Here is a 24,518-nt window from a genome sequence, read left to right on the forward strand (position 1 = left end):
CACACAGTTACTTACATTTAAATAAACTCCATTTAAAAGCAATCAAATTAGGGAATATCAAACTGTTTTGTATCAGGGCTATGAATATTTGTTAAGCGCTGATATTTTGTCAAAGACTTGCAGTCCTCTGCGCAAGCAATTGTACCTAATTTTCTTTTAAGCGAAGATGTAGTAGATCTACAATTGATTAAGTTTTCCATATTTGTGGTATTTAAATAATTTAAAATGTATTCGTAGCATAAATCAGGCAATCTAAGTCCAGTGATAAATTTCAACGATTCCTTAGCGGGCTTGAGAATAAAACTTCTTTCCAAACCTTTCTTATATTGTAATTTCAATAGATATCCATATAAAGGGAAATATCTTTCAAAATTCTCCGCTATCAAGATTTTCTGTAAATTATCGTTTTTAATATGTCTCACCATTTCGTTTGGATTTTTGAACAAAATATTGTACAGCGAGGAGTAACTATCAATTTTGGTAAGCTTCATTTTTTCAATCTCGCTTCTACATTTTTTAATAAACTCATCATTTTCATTTTGAAATATACAATTGTTACCATTGTTATCGGCCTTGAAATTTGCATTTATTTCGTTTTCGTCTAATTTTAAGTAGAACGATATTACATTTTCACTTATGTAGTACCCAATAACCTTCAATTTTTTTATATGATGTACAAGCTCTACCTTTGTAGAGCTGTTATTGTTAAAGCCGTACATTGCAAAATTAAAATGTAATGCATTGTAACCATCTTTGTCTTCGCTATTTATATCAGCACCGTATTGTAACAATTTATAAACGGCGTAGTAATTTTTGGTCAGACAGGCAATATGCAACGGAGTCTTTCCATCCATTTGTTTAGCATTTACATCGGCACCTTTTTCTATCAACAATTTAATCATTTCCTTAAGCACGAGCTTGTATTTGCCCAAAGTAAGTGCCAAATGTAGAGGTGTGCTGAAATTAAAGGATTCAACGCAGTTGATATTAGCATTATGGCTTAAGAAAACTTCGACGAGCTTAGTGATCCTATATTTCACAGCCAAGTGAAGCGGTGTAATACAGTTTGTATCCGCAGCATTAATATTTGCTCCGTGTTTTAAAAATAACTCTGCCATTTCCACTAAATTATCAGTTTCTTCTTCCCTTTCGCTTGCAAAATATAGCATTGTACGGTTCCTGTAGTCTGGAATATTTACATCTGCATTATGGCTAAGTAGCAAATCGACTATTTTCTTACGTCTTGCATTAAGTTCCTTTAAAATTATTTGTTCAAGCGTATTGTTAACTGTTATTTTTAAGCGCTTCTCTATCTCTTTCTTGATGCTTTTAGGACGAAAACCATGGGCATAAAAAAGAGGTGTGCAGTAAGTATCATCCGTGGCGTTTACATTGGCATTACGCTTTAAAAGTAACTTTACAATTTCAATTTGATCTTCGTGATTCTTTTTCCAATCAATCACTGGGTTCCACTTATGGGCTAGTTCTTCTTTATATTTATAAATTAGCTCGTAGAATTTCGTTAAATTTTGAACGCATGCCAAATGTAGAGGTGTTAATTTGTTCGCCTCTTGTACGTTTGTATCAGCATTATGCTCTAAAAGTAATTGCACTATGCTTTTACAATTGTATTTAACTGCAAAATGTAAAGGTGTATAGCCAGCAAAGAATATTGCATTCGAAGTGACTCGTTCGTTAATGTACACTTTATTTTTTAAAATTTTTTTAACTACCTCAGGATTGTTTCTGGTACAAGCTATATGAAGGTAAGAAAGTAAATACTTATCTCGTATATTCCTTGTTTTAGGGACACGCTGTAGAAGCATATCGATTATATCAAAATTTTTATGTTCGCAGTTAAATGCATAATGCAAAAGGCTGCCAAATTTCATATTGTATCCTATGATATCTACTTCGTCACGTTTCAAAATTAATTTAACAATTTTTGTATTCCCATGTAAAATGGCTATGTGCAGAGGCAAACATTCTCCTTTGGCCACTGCATTCACATTGACATTACGATTCAGAAGCAATTCCACCACTCGAATACAATTATAATACACGGCGTAATGTAAAGCAGAATAAAGATCAAAAGTTTGATACTTTTCAAATCGACGGTGATTTATATCGACCTTACAATGAAGAAAACGTTGAACAATATCGACATTGTTTCTTGTGCAAGCAATATGAAAATGAGACACGCCATTATCGTCAATTGGATTAGCACATGTTGTATAGGCTGATAATAACAATGAATCTATAATGGCCTCTATTCTCGCTGAATTTTTATTTTCCCTGATTTGATTAGCAACATGAAGCGGAGTACGTTGTTCACAATTTCTTGCAACAATATCTGCACCTTTGCTTAATAAAAAGTTTACCGTCTCCAAGCACATATTTTTGACGGCAATGTGTAATGGAGTAAAACCTCGCAGGTGAAAGGATTTATAATATATAAAATTGTTAACGGATATTCCATGTTCCACAAAATTCTTGATAACTTTTAGCATATTTCTTTCACATGCTATTAAAAAGTGATCGATATCACCCGGGTCAAAAGGATTTATATTTTCAAAATCGTACATAGAAAGTAGCGTGTCAACCATTGAAAACTGTTGAGCTTCCATAGCTAAGCAAATTGGCGTTCTTCTACTTCCATTCCTATCATAAACAGTGGCACCTTTATCGAGCAATTTTTTTAAAATACTGGCATCTCTCATTCTAACGGCGTAATGCACTGGGATTTTAAAAACATTGCTCTCGGGTACTCTTTTCACTCTGCAACCTATTTTTAACAACAATTCAATGATATCTGTATAATGACGTTTAAAAGCAGTCAATAAGAGCGTATAATCCATCCAGTTATGATCTATTACGAGGCCATTTGATTGCAATATTTTTTCTACTTGTTTTGTATTACCTTGTCTAACTGCACGTAATAAAGCTTTATCCTTATCGGAGTAAAAAGCCATGATTTTATTATGAAAGAGAAAAAATACTCAGTTGTATATCCTGTAACAGATAATATAAAATATTATGCACTCCTAATGTTATTCCTGTAAATAAATAACGCATGTTACGATGAATTAAAATGAAAAGTAGAAGTGCGATTAGAGTATAGTATAGTGCATTACAAAATATTATAATAAAAACTTGATTCACCAGGTAATAAGGGGATCGAGGGGTAAAATTAAATATCGAATAATCATGAATATGATAAGTTTATTACTGTTTTTATTTTTATTTTTATATATTTTTTTAATTTATATATAAAATGACATATAGAAATGTAAAAACATTTTTCTTTCTTCTTTACATAAAATTATGTAAATGTAAAAAGTTTAAACATACAAAATGAATTTTATTATATCTTAACGAATACATAGGAATAAAAGTTTAATAAAAAGAAAAAAAAAAAAAAAAGAAGATGAAAAAAAAAATTCATGTATCGATACTTTATTCAATATAAGACTTTTATTTTATAAAATATATGGTATTTTTGTATTATATTGAAATATATATATAAACAAATACCATATATTAATTAATATATAATATCAAATAATACAAACAATAAAATAATAAAAATAATTACAAATATTTTCGCAATGTTGATATTATTGAATTTTATTAATAATCTTTTGATGTTTAATATAATTTGTCAAAAGAAATATAAATAGACTTTCTATATTTATATATAAATATATATACAAAAAAAGAAAGATATATATATATATATATATATATATATATATATTCGTTTTATACACTGTAACCTACAAAAATTGATACGTAAATAGATATCTGATGGATTTTTTACAAAATAATAATTATGTAAGGTAAGTACTTACGATTTAAAATCAATTAACATCGTTTGTAAATTAAATAATACTCGCATTAGTTATTAAAACTTATAGCAATAAGTAATAAGATGAAAACAAAGAAAAATTTTTTTAATCGATAATATTTACATTTATAATCGTCGTATCGTAAATAATTCATTAGCGCAGATAATATCATAATCTAGGGACTCCTTAAATGTGCTTTGATAAAAGGATAAATAACAAGTTGGAATATTATCGGCTCACAAGAATATAATCCGAACTAGCGATGAAGGGGAACGAATCCACCATTTTGACACTTTCGAGATTAACAATTGAAAAGCGCACATACATACGACGCATAACTTAGCATGTCTAACTGATAAACGCTCAGGTCAATTGGTTATATCCTTACATACGTGAAAGGTTTGTAATTCTTTCTTTCTTTTTTTTTTAAGCTACTCAAGCACATTGTCATACCATACTCTTGAGAATAATCATTTCAGCATTGATGTAATCGTAAATAGCATAATATGATGACATGTATATATTCTATATTCTAACGACCAATATCTATTATGTCAAACTATGGCTGGCTTAATGTATTAATTTTTATTTGAGAAATTTATATTTGTTTAGGTGCTCAAACGTAATTCGATTTATAGAACTAATGTAATCACACATTTATTAATTATCTTACATCTTGTTTTCATTTTATTGAATTACTTTAGTTATCACTAAACATAATTTATTTATAATTAGACTCTTATTTTATTATTGTTATTATTATTATTATTTTTTTAGTCTATCCCTTATTATCGCTCTTTACATTATTTTGTAATTGTTTTTTTTTTTTTCTCTCTTATATTAGAAACTATTCCACTGTCAATGTATAATATATTTTTAACGGTTCTCATTCCTCTCTCGCGTTTTCCCAATTAATTTCCTATGATTTTTCTCATATTTTTCTCCCCTCCGTGTCTCTTCTCACTTCTTCCTCATCTTTTCCTCCGACTTTCACCTTTACCCTGTGTCTCTAAATGCGCATCTCTAAATATTTTCCCTTATTACCATCATTCTCATCCCCCTCCTTACGCAATTAACATCTAACTTTCTTCTTTACTTTCGTTCATTTAATCATCTTTACGTATATCAATGCTTCGAATTTTCATCTCATTCGGGATCAAATATATTATCATTTGTTAAAGTAACATCTAAAATTTACGTTTATTTCTTCAAATTTCATTCTTAACAACTTGATGTTCAAGATACGCTTACTTATATAATTGCATTCACGTAATTCAGCTTTCGATTAAAAAATTTTTAATAGAGCACTCCGTCCTTCTGAAAATGTATAACTCATTATTTTATGAACATTGAACGAAATAATCATTCCCTTTATCCTTTTGATCTTTACTGTCGAAGCTTTATTCAATCCTGACATTTTCTTTTGCCCACGGTATTCTGAAAAAGTTGCGTTAAACTACTTTTATCTTTATTGAAATATGGATTTTAAAGAGCTCATTTTGGAAATTGTTAATTATGTTATAATAGCTAAGCTAAGATAAGCTTTAATATTAACACGTGTGTGTGCGCGCGCGCGATAGTGCGATTTGTAATATTTGTCATACATATATATATATATATATATATATATATATATATATTGCAAATATTTAATATCTATGAAAAGTTAAGTGACCGCAGATTTCGGCAGATCCCTCAAGCATTATTTATTCTTAGAATAAATTTAGAACATTAAATTTATAAAAATTTATGATAAAATGTCCAATCGCTTATATTTGCCATTGATGATGATCATCCGTCATAGATTTGAAAAGCTAAGTAAGCGGACGAGCTGCTAATCTAATTTTTTTTTACTTCATATCGCGCTACGTTTACGCATCAGTAATGTAATTATCATTAGTGGATAATATGCGCGTATGAAAACAGTCATTGGGAAAGGAAATATTTGGCATTATTATTATAAATTGTGACGCGTAAGAGAAGTCACCGCTACTCGTCTAGTGGCCTAACGGCGCAAAACGGCGATACCTGAAATATCAGCACGCAACTACTTATGAGAGGACAATATGTCGTGTAAACGCTTTACCACCCTCCTGCCCACCTAATACGAAAATAAAACTTCTACAGTGTGCAGTGTGCATGCTCCTCTAATCACAAGCCTTTCTTCCTACAGCATCTAACGTAGTATAAATATAGTACCTTTGAGCGATCGTTAGTCGTTCGTCGAACCTTCGAAAGTTATCCTCCAATTTTATTAAAATAATGAAATGCATTGGGTGGCGTTATAGACCTCATTATGGAGGCCACCATTCCCGTAACTTCTGGCCGTAATCTCTTTCGATAAAGATATTTGCCGTAATTTTATATCGTTAACGGTTATTACAATGTTTGTACTATTCTGTGGAAATGAACGTGTTGTTCGTTGTTCGATCACCACATTAAGCTCTCAATCTTCTTCGTATATTTTTCTGACGTAACTTTCTGACGTTAACGCAATTCGCTACACATAGTAACAATACGTAGCTTAATTTGTAAAAAAATTAATTTGTTCGCTAATTTAAATATATTTAAATTATAGTATTTGTATGGAACATAAAAGATATATTATTACAATGAACAATGTGACATGTAAAAAATATTTTTTTCTCTTTTCGATGTTTCCCGTTGTTGTAAGTTGTTAATGTTACTGCTGTAAATACAAAATAATGCTAATCAATGTTTACTACATTTCGTTCCTAATGAAGTATGTTGAATTTTGCCAATGTAAGATGTTTTTTCTTTTCTTTCTTTTTTTCTTTTCTTATAATTGAAATGTAGCAATGTAGTAATCGTAGTAAATAGATAAGAATTATTAGAAACATAGGCCTATCGAGGCATAAAAAGATAAAATTTTATTAAAGGTAGTGATGTGAATTATGCAATTAAAATATTTAAGATAGTCAAAGATTATTAGCATTTCCATTCAAGAAATAAATAAGCTCGATTGGCGCAATATAGTTGTATTAAATATTACGCTCCGCTTAACAATTATATAGGAAATTTTAATTATCATTGATAAATTAACTGATGCGCCGACACCAGTTTCTGTGAAAAATAATTCGTTAACAATTTTTACATTTATGTATTTATTTATATTGGGACTTCGTTAATTCGGTATATATTTTTTCTTTTTTTTCTTTTATGCTTTTCTTATAATTGCCATAATTAATTTGCAAATACCATAAAATTTTACTCCTTTTGCAAATTTTTTTTTTGAACATATTTTTAATCTTATGCATAATCAATATATTGCAATACGCGGAGCAAATAAGCAATCGTCATTTTTTAATTTCAACTTTATTTTAAAAATTTTAGTTTTTGTTCAATTTAATCGAAATATAATTATCAATATTTTTCGTTCGAGCTTTTATAATGGATCACACCTCGGCAATATAAATTCCAATCATCCTAAATTTAATTCCACCTAAAATGGCGGCTTTATGTATATTCGACTCTCTAGTGCATTAGGTATGACGAATTATAAGCTTTATTTATTTTTTTCTAAATTCAAATGTTACGCGATAAAACGTATTTTTGTCAATCAATCAACAATGCCCTTACGTATGCATATGTTTATGTTTTTTGGTGGAATAATCGAAGATTTGTAAGTTAATAGTCGAGGATGTGTACATTTTGTTTATACTTATACTGTCGCATTATAGTCATAGATCATGTGAGTCCATCGGCACATCAGCTGTTTTATGCCGATGGGTGATTTGATGTTTACAAATCGAATATTCGATGTTGATAAAAAGAGAAAAAAGTGGATATCTGTAAAATGATAAAAAAATTTATATAAACTGGTTGATTAATTATTCACGATTTGTATAACATGGAATGTAATTGAGCTCTAAACACTTTTGTTTTTATGACTTTTTTTGAATGTATTATTATTATTATTATTATTATTATTATTATTATTATTATTATTTGGGTGATCATCTATGAAAAAACTGACTTGGTAAGGTTCATGCAAGGGTGTATAATGAGTATTTTAAAGAGAAAAATACAAGAGTTTGAAGATGCTCTCTTTACAAAAGAGATTGATGTATATCAACTGAAGAAATTATGCTTTAATGGTATACCCGATGAAGGCAGTTTAAGACCACTGTGTTGGAAATTATTACTTAATTACATACCTTTTTCAAGGGATAAGTGGACCCAAACATTGACGTTAAAGAGAGAACTGTACAAATCATTTATCGATGATCTCATTGTCATTCCAGGGCAGTCGAATTTAGAAAGGGGAAGAATCGATGTTACAACCGACGATCATCCATTGAATTTAGATCCGGACAGCGAATGGCAAACTTACTTCAAAGATAACGAAGTTTTATTGCAAATAGATAAGGATGTAAGAAGATTATGTCCCGACATATCGTTCTTTCAACAAGGAAGCGAGTATCCCTGCCAAGCTATTGTTCATAGTAACGGACAGAAACGCTTGCATCAAAGAGTACACCATACAGTGCTAAAAAGTGCTAGCGTAGAAAGAAAAGGTCTTGGTATAACGAAAATTGCTGTTTCGACTCGTAAAGCTGCCGAGGATTATGCTCCGCTAGAAGGTGGCGAAGCGCATTGGGAAGTGTTGGAAAGAATTTTATTTATATTTGCAAAATTAAATTCCGGTCAAGGCTACGTTCAAGGCATGAATGAAATTGTTGGGCCTATTTATTATTCATTTGCTTGCGATCCTGACCAAAAATGGAGAGAGCACGCGGAAGCCGACACCTTTTTCTGTTTTACAAATCTCATGTCAGAGATCAGAGATTCTTTTATTAAATCTTTAGATGAAGCAGAATTTGGAATTAACGCTATGATGAGCAAATTAATGCAAGAAGTAAAGTTTAGCTGCTACGAGGTTTGGATGCGCTTACATCAGCAGGAGCTCTGTCCCCAATATTACAGTTTCAGATGGTTGACTCTTCTACTATCGCAGGAATTCCCATTGCCCGATGTTATGAGGATATGGGATTCTTTGTTTTCGGATGAAAATAGATTTAATTTCTTAATTCATATTTGTTGTGCAATGATTTTGCTATGTAAGGAACAAATACTTAGTGGAGATTTTGCAACAAATGTAAAATTGTTGCAAAATTTTCCATCCACGGATGTACAAATTGTATTAACTAAAGCAGTCGAATTAGCCGAAAAGTCTAAAATGTTCTGATTCATTAATTACGTAAGAACTTTCTCAAACAATTAGCATTTATTAATAATAAGTACATCAATTTTTCTAATATATGTATATTTTTAAATAAATAAATGCTCATAAATTTATTCATTAATAAAATAAATTCTATAAAAAATATTTGTTAATTTTTTAATTATTTTAAAAAATCTGGTCATCACGGTATATAATATTTGAATCGTAAATTATCATTGTTTATGTTCATTTATTTACATATGCCTTTCTTTATAAAATTGTATCAATTATTAAACACAAATGCCTTATTTTAATAATATTTTGCTTTTATATGTGTACTTAATTTTCATCAATATTACAAATATAATCTATTAGTCTTTGTTATTACAAATGTTATACGCATACAATTTGATGATTTATTAATGAATTTTTACAATACAAATTACCATCCAATTCTTTGCGGGTATTTCTCGTCCTCCCAATAGAATGTCTTGTTAATAAATAAAACAAATTGCGCAATATTTATAAAAATGGTCGTAAGAGTTTCTGCCACTATTTGCCAATTATTTGGTTCCTTCTGATAGACTCGACATAAAATGTACGGAATAATAAAGTATCGTGGTTCCAAAAGTAGTTGTGGCACTAGTACGATACAAGTGCATAATATATAAGCTACGAATGATAATAATCTTAAATGATTTAATGATTTAAAAATAGCGTACATTGCAAAAGCATAAACTGGAACTAAGGTATATTTAAAGATGGCAAAACGACTCATAAGGTTTTTCCATACATAGAACGAATAATGTCTGTTATCTGCTAAAATATAAGGATGCACTAAAGTATTGCAATGAATAATTAAAACGAGGAAAAATGAAAGTAAGCTTATAGATATTAAATTTTTGTATATAACTTGTTTAACAAATTTAGCCAAATAAGGCAATAGATATGGCCAAGAGAAACAAAGTACAAATAATGAGAAATAAAAAATTTGAGTTAAGTGAAATGTTGGAACGTGAGCAGTTCGATCACCTACGACTATACCCTTATTATAAATGATAAAAATAATGAAAGATGTTAAAGCTAAGGTATAGGGAAAAATGTCTTTACAAGTTGATTGTAAAAATTTTAAAAAATGTAACGTTCCACGCTTCTTTTCTGCTTTAAAAATTTTATACAACGTCCTCAGACATGGAAGTACATTTAATGTATCGGTAAAACGAGGCTTATTTGTAATTTGGTCGATTATAGTCAGACATTTGTCAATACCTAAAAAGGCGACCCATGCAACATTAGTTTGTCGAACACATATCGACAGAATACCCAAAAAAGCAGCTGTTTTATGTTTATCGTATAAATGAAATAGGAGCATTATTAATATCAAATTAAGCGAAAATATATCGGTATAGTATAAAAAAAACCAAAAGAAAAGTGGTGGAAAGAAGGTAATGTTCCAAGCTATTAAATACAATTTATACCTCCTTAAATTATTATCAGTTCTAGCTTTACTCCTTCCATTCAAACACTTAATTATTTGGAAAGATAAAAATAAATTTAAATATGTGCATAGTACATTGATAAGCCTTAAATTGGTTATTGTACAAAGATTAAGCGGACCGAGTAGAAAGGCCGAGAACAAGTATAATCCTGGCAATGTTGTTATCTTTGAGTCCCATTCATAAAATTCTCCTTCACAAAATCGCAAAGCTTGCGGCACGTGAAACTTTTCATCTATATAATAATGCGACTGGAAAGAATTTAAATAATAAAATAGTAATATTAAAATCAGTGAAAACGTAGCGCTTCCAAATGTCAAAATTTTAATAAAAGCATTCATAAAATTATCAGGTATTTTATAGAAGATTTTTTCCTTATATTGCGTTGCTACTTGTCCTGCCCTCATGATTTTTCACAGTAATTACAACTTCGTTTATCATTAAATGATCTTATTTTAACAATGTAATTCACTGATTCATAAGGAAAATTCATAAGGATTTCTAAACTAGAATAATTAATGGTTAGGATGCCAACGAATAGTGGTATTTTATATTATTTTCTATGAAATAAAATTAAATTTCATTATTAATTTTGTCAGATCTGTAACAATCAGAACATAAATATGTCGCTTCGTACTAATTTCACACACAAATAATAGAAAATATCTATGCTCAATATGCTTACATGTAGCCTCATAAGATGTGAAAATACTTTCACATGAAAATCTAAAATTTTGTAAATTAATATATTTTATAATAATACAGCAGTAGAAAATTGCAGAATTAATGCATATGTGTATAAAGAACAATCGAAACCTGCGATAATTATTTATAAGTAAAATAACTATATAGCGACAGACAGTAGGTTGAGGTTATATCGCATGTTCATGGCTGATTGGTTACGTTTGGCACAGTAGTGTGCGTATTAAACTGTATGCGCATGAGTAAAACGCGGTCGTGCTTTTTCCATGCTGAATCTACTTGATTCTGCGCGTTAAACACTTTCGCACAAGTTATTTTACGCGGGTTGTTTTGTCAAAGCCACGTGAATTTGATAGGAACAAGGTGGGATGGGGTGGGGAGGGGTTGGGGAGGAGGAGGAGGAGAAGGAAGAGGACGAGAGATACAAAATAAAATCGTTTGAATCGTTTTAACTTTTTAACGAGAGAGTTTAATTATTATAAGTATGAATTATTTTCTCATTATGTCTCAAATGTCAACAGAATAAGGTTTATGATAATACAATAAAGAATCAATCAATCAATTAATGCCTTTCGTTGCAAGTATCTTGCAACCGAGGTTATAAATTACTAAATAACAATAATTTGGATCGTCCTTTCATTTGCAATGTGTAGATTTTGTTTTTGGTAAGTTATAAGTTATAAAATAAAGATATGAGCATATATTTTTAGATTATTATCAGATGTTTTTAATGAAAAAAAAAGCCTGGACATAACTTAAGCCATATTAATTATTAAAGATATATAATTTAGTGAATTATCGAAAGAGCAGCTGAGTAAACGATGTGCTTACAAAAAAAATGATATCGAGCACGACATACCGTGGAATAATGACGATATATTTGTTGATTATCAACCAAGTAATATTTTGCAGCCAAAGAGTAATAGTTTACCCGTCATCGTCAATGGATTACATTTGCAAAAACCAGAAGATCCTCTATTTTGTCCTATGTATTGGAATTTTATTCCACATTGGTATAAGGTAAAAGACTTAAAGAAAGGATTTTAACAATCGATAGAGATTAATGTATTAATAGATTTTTAATATGATTTGTTTTTGTAAACTTTTTTTCAATGTATTGTAATGATATTTACACGCGTATCTACTTTGAAAAGCTTTAATTTTAACAATAAAAATTATTGTTTCATATAGGGTGAAATTTCTGTTATTTTATTATTTTATTGAATGCGAACATAATAATTTCTATGCTATTGGCTGAGATCGAGGCCTCTCTCCTTAGTATTAAAATTTTTCTTAATTAACAATGTATCCATAAAATATTATTAATTATTATATAATTAAAGAAAAAACTTTTAATTTTAATTTTACTTATACAAATAAATATAGCATCATTTTCAAATTAATCTGAAATGTCTTTTCCTTAGATACAAGGGCATTGTTAACTATACAATTTAGATGATTCATAATTTACACAATTTAGTATATTATTGCGGGAGTAGTATACTCTTATCGATATAATTTTGCAAAATCATTATCAAGTTTCTAGTACTATACATGGCAAAATTCATATTCGTTATCTAAAGTAAAAGTTCCTTTTTTCTCTATTAAATACTTATGATAATTATGATTAAATTACTTATATTCAATAGTTTATCAATTAATAGTATACTTTTGAATTACCATATGTATTCAATATATATTTTTTTTTTTATAACTATTAGCACACAAGCTTATTATATCCATAAATTTCATTGCATGTAAATTATTGGGATATCGAAAATAAACTGAATTTTATCTGTATTCCCGACAACGCTTATTTGGCCTTCTATTCTTATGATAAAGAAAACGTACGAGGTTCATTAACAACAAATTTTTAAATTATCATTGCCTTTTAACACGAATTATTAAAGAAATTCTCACCCATAGTGTTTTAAGATGAAAGTAAATACGGATTTGTATTTCGTCCCTTCTTTATTACAATGTATTGTCAAAAATTTTATAGGACGATATAAACGAATGGAAAGGTGTAACGCATAATGCACGCATTGAAAATATATATGAAAATAAAATTTACTCAGCATCTTTAAAACAAGGTAAACGTTGTGTCGTGGTAATGGAAGGTTTTTTTGAATTTAAAAAAACTGGTACCCAACCAGCCGAAGTATATTATCTTCATTCGTCGGACAATAATTTATTAAAAGCAGCAGGCCTTTTCAGTACTACCAAGTTACATAGTGTATGCATCATTTATTTTATCGTAAAAATTCAATATTTACATCGAGAAATTATAACATTTGCATTTTAGGGCGAAATCCTCCGTAGTTGCACCGTCATAACAACCGAATCGCATAATAATTTAAGAAAAATACATCATCGAATGCCGTTATTACTCAACAGAGACGCAGATTTCCAAGTAATTATTTATGACCATTTGTGAAAAACCATTTTATTATTTAGTAATGAAAATTTTCAATTTTTTTGCCATAATTATACATAAAAATAGCGATTACAAAATAAAAAAAATTGGTTTTGTTTTTAGTCTTGGTTAGATTTTAAAAACGTTTCACCGACTGACGCTGTTACCCAAATAAAAGCTAATTGTCAAAATGACTTGAAGTTTTATAAAACAAGTAAAATGGGCTCTAGAGAACTACAGGACACCAAGTATATCATAAATTTCATATTTTCATATATATTTTCAAGACATTCGCATTTAATTTTCTTAATATTCATGAACAGGAAAAATGTAGGATCCAAGAGTATTATGTCAAACTGGTTGAAGACCGAATCCAACAAAGGTGTGAAACGCAAAGCTAATGATTAAAAATGCTCACAACTGTAATTATAATTAATTATTTTTGTATTTGTAATTTATTGAATAAATACATTTGTAATTTTTCATAAAATGTGTTCTTTTTTACTTTTTTTTTTTTTTTTTTTAAATTTTATTTTAAATCATCTTTATGCGAAATAAAAGATTCACTTTTAAAATGGAATATTACTTTATTATTTCAAAGCCTTTATGAATCTTGCAAAATCCACACAAAATTTTCAATTCAAGTCACATTACATAAATCGATACAGAAAGTAAAACTAAAATTATTTCTTCGCCGCATACCACCATGCTCAAAGAAGGGATTCATAAAAAAACTCGTTGCGTAGATTGAAAAGAAAACTTTTATTCTCTTTTTCCATTTAGAGGAAAAGGGAAATAAAAAATGAAAAAAAAAAAAAATAATAAACAAAATTGATAAAGAAGAGAAAAGGAAAACAAATAATACGTATATAATAAACGAATGAATGAGACATTGAAAAAAAAAAAAGAAAAAAAAAAGAAAAAAAACTAAGGAAGAAGAACGCGTACTCGAGGAAATAGAGAAGGAGCGTTCGTCACAAGGAGGTGTAAGGGCGTAAAGGAGCAAGAGTGATTGGTGGACAGGGGGGGGGAGGAGGTGGAGAAGGAGGAGAGTTTTTATTGGGGTTTGGGTGGCGTGGAGGAGGAATGGGAAAAACAAAAGTTAGAAAATCTACTCCTTCTTCGACGCGACGGCCTGCTTGGCTTGGTGTGCTTGTAGCACGGCTACGGCTTCCTCCACTTTAGCTTTGAGCGACTCGCCGTGCTCGAGCATATGCAGTAATTCGGAATTGTCGATTTCGAGTAACATGCCCGTGATCTTGCCCGTTAGGTTCGGGTACATGCACTGAATAAGCGGGAATAGACGCTCGCCCAGCATCTGCTTTTGTTCCTGAGGCTGAGCTGCCGCGAGCATCGAGGCTGTCAGTGGTTCTTGGCCTTGAATGTGTACGGCTTGCTGTACCGGGCTCTGGGCTGGCATGGCCATTGCCTGCGGTGGGTTGCGCATATTCGGCGTGTACTTGTAATTAGACGGCCGCGACTGAGGCGATACGCCTACGGCTGGTCCAGCCATCGAGCGATTTTGCATATTGGCTGCCCCAGCAACAGCTTGTTGTCCTGTTGTTATTTATTAACATTGAAATGACATTGGAGATTTTGTCGAGGTATTGGATTGGGCAATTGTGGGCGGGTGAGTGGATCACGGATTATCGAAGGAATGCGAGCCACGATGAATGATAATAAGGGGCGACAAGACAAGGTGCAACAGCGCACAACAATTCAGCTGCAGCCAAAGATTCTCACCTGTTATGGGTCTGGCGGATAGAGGATTGCGCATTGCTCCAGCTTGGGCAGCGGTAGCCCTTGGCGTGGCTCTGAAGGGCGTCTGCATGGCAGCGAAGCCCGAGCTGCCCGTCTGAGCATTGGGCCTGACTGGTTGGGCCGGCCACCTCGGTGTCGTCCTAATCTGGGCCATTTGGGCTGGGCCGTAGAAGCGCTGTGGCTGAGGTATCGTTGGCACGAAGTAGCTGCCCGCTCCACCAGCTTGGAATACCTGTCCCATGTGCTGCATCCGGATGTTCGATACGCGTTGTAGGTATTGGGATGCGAGGTGGGCCTTACGGTCTTCCTTACGCTGGGCCAGTGCCACGTAAAGGGGCTTCGATCCGACGATACGTCCGTTCATTTCGGTCACGGCCTTGGTTGCCTCCTCCGGTAACGAGAAGCATACGAAGCCGAAGCCCTTGCTGCGCGCATCTTCCATCATTACCTATGAGATTCGAGTACTCTGTCTTATTATCGCTGTGAAATTAAAAGATCCTCTTAAGCAAATAATTGTGCGAGTCCAGCGTGTCACATTCGTATTGCACATGGGCCACCGTTTCGTTAATTACCCACGTCGATGGGGAACATTTCCGTCTGACAATCTATTTTTTCTCCGTGGATCTATCGTTAAAGCAACGGAGTCGATGATTTACGAGGTGAACTCGAATTGGGATGAGAGACTATGGATATGAATAATGAATAAGGGTGAGCGCTCCAGCATCCAAAGAGCAAGCTAAGTAGGAGAATTAACCACGAGCCCTAGTGAGAGAGAGAGAGAGAGAGACATGCCATCGCGTTCACTTATGCAGATTGGGTTTTTTTTTTTTTTTTTTTTTTTTTTTTACAAATCGATTGCGAATGTCTTTCGTTCTTGTTTCGGTGCTACTAGAGCGAGCAGAAAATTGGATCTTAAATCAATTTTACCTTTCGTTAAAAATGTGTTAGTCAGCTGTGCTATTAAGGACTAATGATACACGTATGAAAGACTATTGCCAACCATGCAGTAAAAAGAAGAAAAAAAATATTGAACTTGAGAGTATCGGTAGATGATATGTGAAAAGTATATTCTCGTTTCGAGTTCGAGTCTTGGAACGACATAGCCGATGATGTCGAAAACATCCATTATTCTCTTACCTCGCAAATGGATGATATTATACAGGAGTAAGTAAGGACAAGACTCGTCTAATTTTCTAATATCGACATTTCGAAAATTTCAATACCAATTAGTGTTACTAATTAACCATTAGTAATATGGAATGAGAAGTGGCCGATAATATTAAATTTTTAGTCGAAATATTAATGCTTACGACGAAATATATTTTGTTCCCGATTCCTTTCCCAAAATACTATTTAACTAAATACTATATAACGGTATTTTCTTCATTCATAGAACAAAGAAAAAAGAATCAACGCCAATGTAAGGCTACTTTCGGTTTTGTTTTGTTTCCACTCCCTCGCCCCGTAGTTGCGCGAGCCTTAAATTTTATTTTCCTATCGATTTTGCTTGTGTGTGCGTGCACGCGATGATAGATGCACGTAAAGTATAAAAGACGAAAAGATGCGCAATTTAGAAAAATTTCCTGAAATAATTAAAAAAATTCGTTACATCGGGGAACATCTTTAACGCGCAAAAATTAAATTTTAGTCAACACGATTATCGTATTTAATATTAGCGAATTTCGATCTAATTATAAGTTCTCCTCTCGTAAACAATCATTACGAGCATAATTAATTCTCGTACTCATCTTAATTTATTGTGTAGAAAGATTTCTTCAAGAATTCGAAGACTGTAATAAACTATTGATTTTATTTCAGACTACGTCAGCCTCAACATTTCACTAATGAAAAAGCTCCATTATGATTTGTAATTTAGATTTATATTAACTATCTTCGAAGCTGCCATATAAATCCGATTCCCCAACAATACTAATGCAATTAACTTTTAATCGAAATAAATTTTTTAGATAAGAATTTTGCATTTATCTCGTTCTGAATTCTTGATTTTGCGCAATTTTCATTGACTTATCGTATGAGCAATAAAGTTCGCATGTAAACATAATTATCGAGTTAAATGAGAATCAAAAATATATACGCATTGATAAAAAAAAAAAAAAAAAAAATCGATAGCATTCCAAAAAGATTAATGCACACAACACAATATTAGTTTTGCAGTCATTTTTAATTTTTTCCTTTTCGATAAAGATTCTTTTAAATAGCCGATAAGGTGTATATTTTGTTTTTACTTTGTCGTACTTAATCTACAACAATCAATGTAATTCGAAGACGTTTAATTAAGAAATCAGACAGACATAATAATAAAATCATAATGTATGTACAAAGCAATTATATCTTAGGTACTTCATACAACGATAAAATCAAAATAAATTTAAAAAATAAGAATACTCATTTTCAAATGTGATATAACTAAAATTTGGCATGACCAATTTTTTTAGTCGATTCATCAACAAATTAACATATATTCTTTCTATTTATTCTTTAGAAGTAAGACTAATAATTAAATCATTTAGATATTGTAGAAATTGAATGGAGAATTTAAGAATTTAAAGAAAAGATCGGATTGATTAGTAAATATAGTAAATTTGATCATGAAATTAAATTAACCTTTGTAAACAGTTATTTATAAAACAATATTTGAATATGATAAATCGATTGTTTTAATTATTAAAAAATTTAATGACACCAAAGCATCGGTAATTAGTAATTATTATAATTCTCATTGAATATCAAAATTACGCAGTTATTACGTTTCAATCGCGAGGCTATGCGAAAATCTTTGTAATTTATTAGCTAGAACGTTATGAATACACGAACAAGCTTATTTCTAAATGTACAATCAATGACGAACGGGAAACAAGGATCGATCAAGTTAATTAATTTATAATTGATGGAGAAAAAGAAAAGAAAAGAAAAGAAAAGAAAAGAAAAGAAAAAATGAAGAAAAAAAGAAGAAAAAAAGAACCGAAAGTAAATTAATCGTTAATTTTATATAAATAAAATGAGGCATTTTGCTACGAATGCACGGTGATCGAATATAATGAGATGAGAAATACAAGATACCTTAACTTTATCAATAACGTAAATTATCAGATTTTCCATATACGCAGATGTATCATGCATCAATTTCCTTTAATATATCTACTAATGTAAAGCTTTATAATTTTAATACTATAATAAGAGAAATAAAAGAAAGGCCATATAAAATTACGCTTACATTTGCCATGCAATTATAAATTTCGATCAATGGTTAAAATTAAATAGCAATATTGATGTTGAATAGTTATCTAAAATGTTTACATTTACATGCCATTCATTCTTATATAAAACAATTCTATTCAATACAAATATTTACTCGTCATAAAAATATATTAAAGCAATATACTTATCCATATAATTCCGACGCGTATAATAATAAAAATCTTGTTAATTCGCATATTATTCATCAATTTACCCATTTAATATCGAATGTTAAGTTTAATAAAAAATCGATAGTTACTTAATTTAATGTTAATACAATGATTTGGTATTTAAAATAATCTTTGAAATATATATATATATATATTAAAAAGTACGTACTCGTTACACATTTCGTTATGTTATATTTAATGATTGCTCATCTATCACTTGTATTTTCATATTATTTTTGTTTTTAATTAGACTACCGATAAACAATTTTACAATCTCGTCTGCTTACATTCCAAAGTATGATATACCGTGGCTAATATCATTCCATTAGTTTGTATACAATTTGTGCTTACATTGCGATTCTTTTGGTCATTAAGACATTAACTTTGTTTCTTAATGCGAAATCTAAACAACCTACGTTTCTATCTACGCCCCTAAATGAAAATCTAAAGAAAATGTTTAAAAACGAATCTTAGTAGCAATTTAACGATACAAACATGACTCGGTAACGTCTATTAAAATTTCCTTCGCTTTGCATAATAAAAGCACCAAAAAGGCCTACCTTAACGGAGGTTATTGTTCCGAAGGGAGAGAACTCCTTTCGAAGACGTTCGTCATCTATGGTATCATCCAAATTCTTGACATATAGATTGACTCCTTGATACCTAGTAAGCCTCTCGATCTTTAATTGTTCAAATTTGCGCTTAAGCTCTTGTTGACGCTCGGCCTTCTTTTGCGCCCTGCCGACGTACATAATCTTGCCTTCGGATATCTCCTTTCCATTCAGATCGGCGACGGCTCGATCCGCCGCGCTTGGATCCTCAAACGCGACGAAGCCAAAACCTAGTGACTTGCCATCATCCTTACTCATAACTTTGTGGCTGGTAATAGTGCCGTACTTCTCGAACATCTCTTTCAACTTGTCATCTGTCATATCTTCACCAAAGTTCTTCACGTACACATTTGTGAAGAGTTTGGCCTTCTCGCCGAGTTCCTTTTCACGCTCCTTGCGCGAGATAAACTTACCCACGTAGACCTACGAAGGTGATCGAGGAATTTATAAGCATTATAATAAAAATAGAGTATCAGAAAGCAAAAAAAAAAAATTAAAAAAAAAAAAAAATTAAAAAAACACTGATCACATATCTAACTTGATCGCGAATTTTAACGCGCAGCCGAACACAATTATCGTATTATAACGCCGTAATTACGTGATCCGGCATTTTTATTTCTTTCCAACATGGAAAATACAATTATATTTTCAACAGCATAAAAATGTAAATATAATTTCCAAAATAAAATCGAGTTAAATTAATAAAATATGTTTTTATTTACTACACTTCAATTGCCTATCTTCAAATTGGACAATTACTATCCTTTTCTTTTTTTTTTTTTAAATTCGATATACCGTTCGTAATAAAAAAAAAAAAAAAATAATTACCTGTAGGCTTCTATGTATATTTTTTATTTTAGCGTTCAATTTCATAGCTTATGAAATTGAATTGGTAGCTTTGCGAAAATCTCCTTGTAAAATAAAAAAAAAAAAAAAAAATATTCGCGTTTAAATAATTGTCCTTCAAAACTTTGTGCTTTATGAACAATTTCATTAAAAATTATTACGTACAATGAAAAATAAAAATATTTAATACTGACTTACGGATACGATCCTGTCTTGTTTTACAAATTATAATTACGAACATAATTCATCATTTCAAAATATATAAAAACAAAAACAATTTGAAAGATGCTTTGAGCAAAAGTGGCTTTAAAATCTTGTATACACGAACAAAATGATTAAACAACATAAGTTTTTTTTCTTCTTTTTTTAGTCTAATCGTTAATGATTTTACATCTGATTTTTTTACATTTAATATATAAAATCAAAGCAAACCCTAGGCAATTCACATAATCTGCTACATGTGATTTAGTATTAAGTATATATAGAATAAATACCGTACAATGCAATAGTATTGCAAAAATCGTTAAATTTAATGCTTTTTATGCAATCAAATATTATGCATCGTGTAATTAATAAAAGAACTTATTACAATATTGCAAAAGATTATTAATCGTAATGATTTAAATTAGAATTTTATGAAACCAATATAATAAAGTACAATATTTTATTTATTTTTTTTTAATAAGTATTTCAAGACAATTTATATAAAACCCGATTTTAATTTCAATATTCAATGAAATATTCAATAACCAATGTATTTACTTAATTAAACTTCATTTTGAAACGTTACGTTAACGAATAAAAGTTGACAATTTTTCTATACACACGTTAAAATCAATATATATATATATATATATATATATATATATATATATACATTGGTTTATGTCATATAAATAATTCTTTGTAGTCAATTTTTTTTTTCTTTTTTACAATTGAATATATAATGCTGGCGACGTTCTAAAGATTGAAAAATTTAATTTAATCTTTAAATCTAGTTTCATCCTTTGAAATCTTTTTTTGGTTTTGGTTTAATTAATAATATAAGATAAAGATGATGATTTTAATTTTTTCTTTTGATTTCAGGCCTGATTACATACACCTTCAAGTCAAATTTCATATCAAGATTAGAAAAAAAGTAATTTTTTTTTTATATCTTTATATATATTATAAAACGACTTGAAAATTAACGTGTCCATTCTATCTACGGAGTTACTAAAACATAAAATGACCCAGCACTATAAGAAGTATCTTTCTGAAAAATAATACAAGTATATGTATATACATATCCCTTGTTGAACCACATGACTTTGAAAATGTTTATTCCTGTGTAAATTTCTTCACTTTGCTCTCTGATTTGTGTGTAATTGTATCTGGTTATGCTCTGCTACATATTTAAATGTAAAGTTAATTTTTAATTTGTAAAAATTTGTAAAAATTTGTATACTTAGGTATCAATTATTTGATACAATATAGTTTTGTATGTATAAACCACATACAAATCATTGATCATGTTTTTTGTCTCTATAACTGTCGATTGGATCTAGAAACAAGAAAATTACATATATTTCAGAATACTTTGTTTTTACAGAGTCGATACATTCTGAACTCCATCTATAAGATAAAAATCTGTTTAAAAATTTGTTTTATAATGTACATGAAATAAATAATCAAATAATTTTTCTCAGTCTAATTTCATACAGTATAGATAGAGCATCTTTTATATTTACATCATTACATTATTAACGCGCATTAATAATGTAGTATATCAATAATACAATACAAAACGTATTTGTTCTAATGATTATTTATCCATTGTATTGGGTGAATACACAACATTTACAACTATTTGTATGCAATAAAAATATTAAAAACAATAGCTTAATTGAAAAATAAGATGAAACTACTAGCTTCTGTATGAAATTCAAATTTTCTGTTTCAATGATTAGAATTTTTATTTCACATCTGTATTACACAGAAATGAAAAATCTAATTCTACCACGTATCGATGACTCCCATTAAGAGCAGCTTACAGAGAACAACTCTAAAATAAAACATCTTATAATCTATGTGTATGCATAAACCATAGGATCTTTTACTCCAGAGTCATTTTCCATACGGTGTTCCGAACAAGAGCCATCGATGAAGAATCTTACCTTTTTCCCATTCAGCAACATTCCATTCACTTTATCAATAGATTTATTAGCAGCTTCTTCAGTTTCAAAGTGCACGAAACCGTAACCTTTGGACGAGCCTGATTCATCCTGAGCGACCTTGCAGCTGAGTATATTGCCAAAAGCCGAGAATGTATCATACATGGCTTTATTGTCAATATTTTTATCCAAGTTTTTGATAAAGACATTCCCAACGCCAGATCGTCTAAGTGATGGATCACGCTGCGACCACATTATACGGATCGGACGCCCTTTTATCATGTCAAAATTCATAGTATCAAGAGCTCTTTCCGCTGAAAAATGATTTCGAGCTTCAGCTTTAACTTTAAGAAGAAACCTAAGCAAATGTTTATTCTTGAAAGTTCAAGGCATAATTTCTATCGACAATCAGGACTGCTTCAAATTTAATTGAAAACTGTACTCTTATTGTTATAAATTTAGAAACTCCTAATGTAGTTACGTCATCTTATTCGTTTACCGATTGAGTGTCTTAAGTTAAAGGAAGAAAAAATATCCAACCATTTTTGCATCTAAAACTTATTTATTTTTAAGTTTTAATTTAATTTTACTTTTGAACCTTATTAAAACACATTAATAAATACAGCAAAATTATTTATCCTTGATTATCTTTATCTTTATTAGCCAATTAATCCAAACATATTGATGCTTTTTTTCTTTCTTTCTTTATCTATATTCTTAAAAAATGATTAATTTTCATATAAAAATTATAGCATTAAAGATTTAATACTACACAATTTAACGGTAAAATTAATTTTATTATCTTTTTACTATAAATGATTATTTTGATCAAATAACTGATCATGAATATAAGTTAATTGATCTTGCCTTCAAATTTTCTAAGTAATGCCATATGTCAGGCTACATAACCTTGCAAGAAAAAAACCCGCAAAAATGGATTCGTTATCTTTTTAGATTAAATGCTCGTAAGATTAACAACAATCTATATGAAGAATATCTCAGATTCTCGGAAATACATAAATTTTATAAACAGAAAAGCTGTCATGATTTGTAGTTGATAAGGGAATTAAATATGAAAAGATAGATTTTTCAAGTACCAGACGTTAGTGCACGTGTACGTGAACAGGCACCTACGTATAATATAAGTTTCGAAAAAGGGTAAAGTGAAAGGAACACGGCCGCAATAGTGTCTTTGGTCGGAAAATAATAGCTCTATCATCCATATAGTAATATTCTTTCATTTAGACTCGCATACAATGAGTGTAATAATACATCTCACTGAATTTTACACTATAGTAATAGTAAGAAAAATTTCTTCAAATATATTTCTCACAAATACAAAGTATCTTTGAATAAATAAATAAATAAAAAAAAACAAAAAAAACCCAATTCTAGGACATCTATTTAATAAAGAAATATTTATTAACATGACTTAATATGTTGCGTTTAGATTTTGAATAAATTGTAAAATGAGATTAAAAATTCAACGCGGCATCATAATTATTTGCCTAATTTGAGTATCATAAGAGTTATGTCAAGAATCTATCAGTTAGATTATTAAATAGAGAGAAAGTTGATAAATTGTTGGACGCTTTTTTCTTTATTTTCCTAATCTTCTATCATTAGTAGGTTTGAACGATAAATTACAATTTTACAACGAATCTTAGATTTTTGTTTACGCTTATGAATTAAATAAATGAGAAAGTAAGAATCGAAGTCAGGTTTAACATAGAAAGAATAAAATTTAATACAATCAGGGAGTGTTTGCCCAATGAAAAGAATGTTTGCATCACAGTTGCGCATGCCAGCTTGGTGAAAAATATATTGAATAATGTTTTTTTTGTTCGTTGAACGTGAATTTTAGAGAGATAGATAAATTGAGAGAGAAATGTACTCTATGATAAGCAATTGAGTAATTAAGCACGCAAGTCCTTTGAATTTTGCAAGGCTGCGAGATAGCATAACGTCAGTAAATCTTGTCGATGAGAAAATAACAAAAATACAAAAATAATAAATGGAAGGGAAAGGAGCGAACGCCATGATTTAGTAAAATAAAAAAAAAAAAAAACTAT

At 30.2% G+C, this 24,518-nt stretch overlaps 5 protein-coding genes across 6 annotated transcripts in view; 2 read left to right on the forward strand and 3 right to left on the reverse strand.

Annotated features, from left to right (window-relative positions):
* On the reverse strand, nt 1–4,242 carry LOC105367868 (ankyrin-3-like). The gene is made up of 2 exons (XM_011506702.1): nt 3,972–4,242; nt 1–3,012 (listed from the first exon to the last, which is right to left on the reverse strand). Exon 2 carries the CDS (start codon nt 2,970–2,972, stop codon nt 48–50), a length of 2,925 nt encoding a protein of 974 aa, XP_011505004.1. The 5' UTR covers nt 2,973–3,012; nt 3,972–4,242; the 3' UTR covers nt 1–47.
* Nucleotides 4,243–7,210: 2,968 nt separating this feature from the next.
* LOC105367867 (TBC1 domain family member 13) lies at nt 7,211–9,120 on the forward strand. Of its 2 annotated transcripts, XM_011506701.1 has the most exons (2): nt 7,211–7,355; nt 8,114–9,120. In XM_011506701.1, the coding sequence occupies exons 1-2, from the start codon at nt 7,328–7,330 to the stop codon at nt 9,055–9,057; spliced, it is 972 nt and encodes a 323-aa protein (XP_011505003.1). In that variant the 5' UTR covers nt 7,211–7,327; the 3' UTR covers nt 9,058–9,120. The 2 variants fall into 2 exon arrangements, with proteins under 2 accessions (XP_011505003.1, XP_011505002.1); XM_011506700.1 differs by lacking the exon at nt 7,211–7,355 and having other exon boundaries at nt 7,806–9,120.
* A 242-nt stretch (nt 9,121–9,362) lies between these two features.
* Alg10 (alpha-1,2-glucosyltransferase Alg10) lies at nt 9,363–10,999 on the reverse strand. Its single transcript, XM_011506699.1, has one exon. The coding sequence runs from the start codon at nt 10,934–10,936 to the stop codon at nt 9,476–9,478; it is 1,461 nt and encodes a 486-aa protein (XP_011505001.1). The 5' UTR covers nt 10,937–10,999; the 3' UTR covers nt 9,363–9,475.
* Nucleotides 11,000–11,791: 792 nt separating this feature from the next.
* On the forward strand, nt 11,792–14,109 carry LOC105367865 (embryonic stem cell-specific 5-hydroxymethylcytosine-binding protein). Its single transcript, XM_011506698.1, has 6 exons — nt 11,792–11,896; nt 12,023–12,251; nt 13,234–13,467; nt 13,537–13,644; nt 13,771–13,895; nt 13,971–14,109. The coding sequence occupies exons 1-6, from the start codon at nt 11,877–11,879 to the stop codon at nt 14,053–14,055; spliced, it is 801 nt and encodes a 266-aa protein (XP_011505000.1). The 5' UTR covers nt 11,792–11,876; the 3' UTR covers nt 14,056–14,109.
* Nucleotides 14,110–14,688: 579 nt separating this feature from the next.
* Nucleotides 14,689–24,518, reverse strand: part of pAbp (poly(A) binding protein) — a 10,647-nt gene continuing 817 nt past the window's right edge. The window contains exons 2-5 of the mRNA XM_011506704.1: nt 22,450–22,760; nt 19,397–19,870; nt 15,391–15,856; nt 14,689–15,204 (exon numbers count right to left, since the gene is read on the reverse strand). Coding sequence (XP_011505006.1) covers nt 14,759–15,204; nt 15,391–15,856; nt 19,397–19,870; nt 22,450–22,760 — 1,697 coding nt within the window. The 3' untranslated portion in view covers nt 14,689–14,758. The remainder of the gene's footprint in view (nt 15,205–15,390; nt 15,857–19,396; nt 19,871–22,449; nt 22,761–24,518) is intronic.

This window comes from Ceratosolen solmsi, unplaced genomic scaffold (genome assembly GCF_000503995.2).
Source record: "Ceratosolen solmsi marchali unplaced genomic scaffold, CerSol_1.0 scaffold6, whole genome shotgun sequence".
Taxonomy (NCBI): Eukaryota; Metazoa; Arthropoda; class Insecta; order Hymenoptera; family Agaonidae; genus Ceratosolen; species Ceratosolen solmsi.

Excerpts from the sequence above, each read along its gene's own strand:
- LOC105367868 (XM_011506702.1), bottom strand. The coding sequence starts at position 2,972 with ATGGCTTTTTACTCCGATAAGGATAAAGCTTTATTACGTGCAGTTAGA.
- LOC105367867 (XM_011506700.1), top strand. The coding sequence starts at position 7,858 with ATGCAAGGGTGTATAATGAGTATTTTAAAGAGAAAAATACAAGAGTTT.
- Alg10 (XM_011506699.1), bottom strand. The coding sequence starts at position 10,936 with ATGAGGGCAGGACAAGTAGCAACGCAATATAAGGAAAAAATCTTCTAT.
- LOC105367865 (XM_011506698.1), top strand. The coding sequence starts at position 11,877 with ATGTGTAGATTTTGTTTTTG. Across the intron at positions 11,897-12,022 it reads ATGTGTAGATTTTGTTTTTG|TGAATTATCGAAAGAGCAGC; the intron begins GTAAGTTATAAG and ends TATATAATTTAG. Across the intron at positions 12,252-13,233 it reads TTATTCCACATTGGTATAAG|GACGATATAAACGAATGGAA; the intron begins GTAAAAGACTTA and ends AAAATTTTATAG.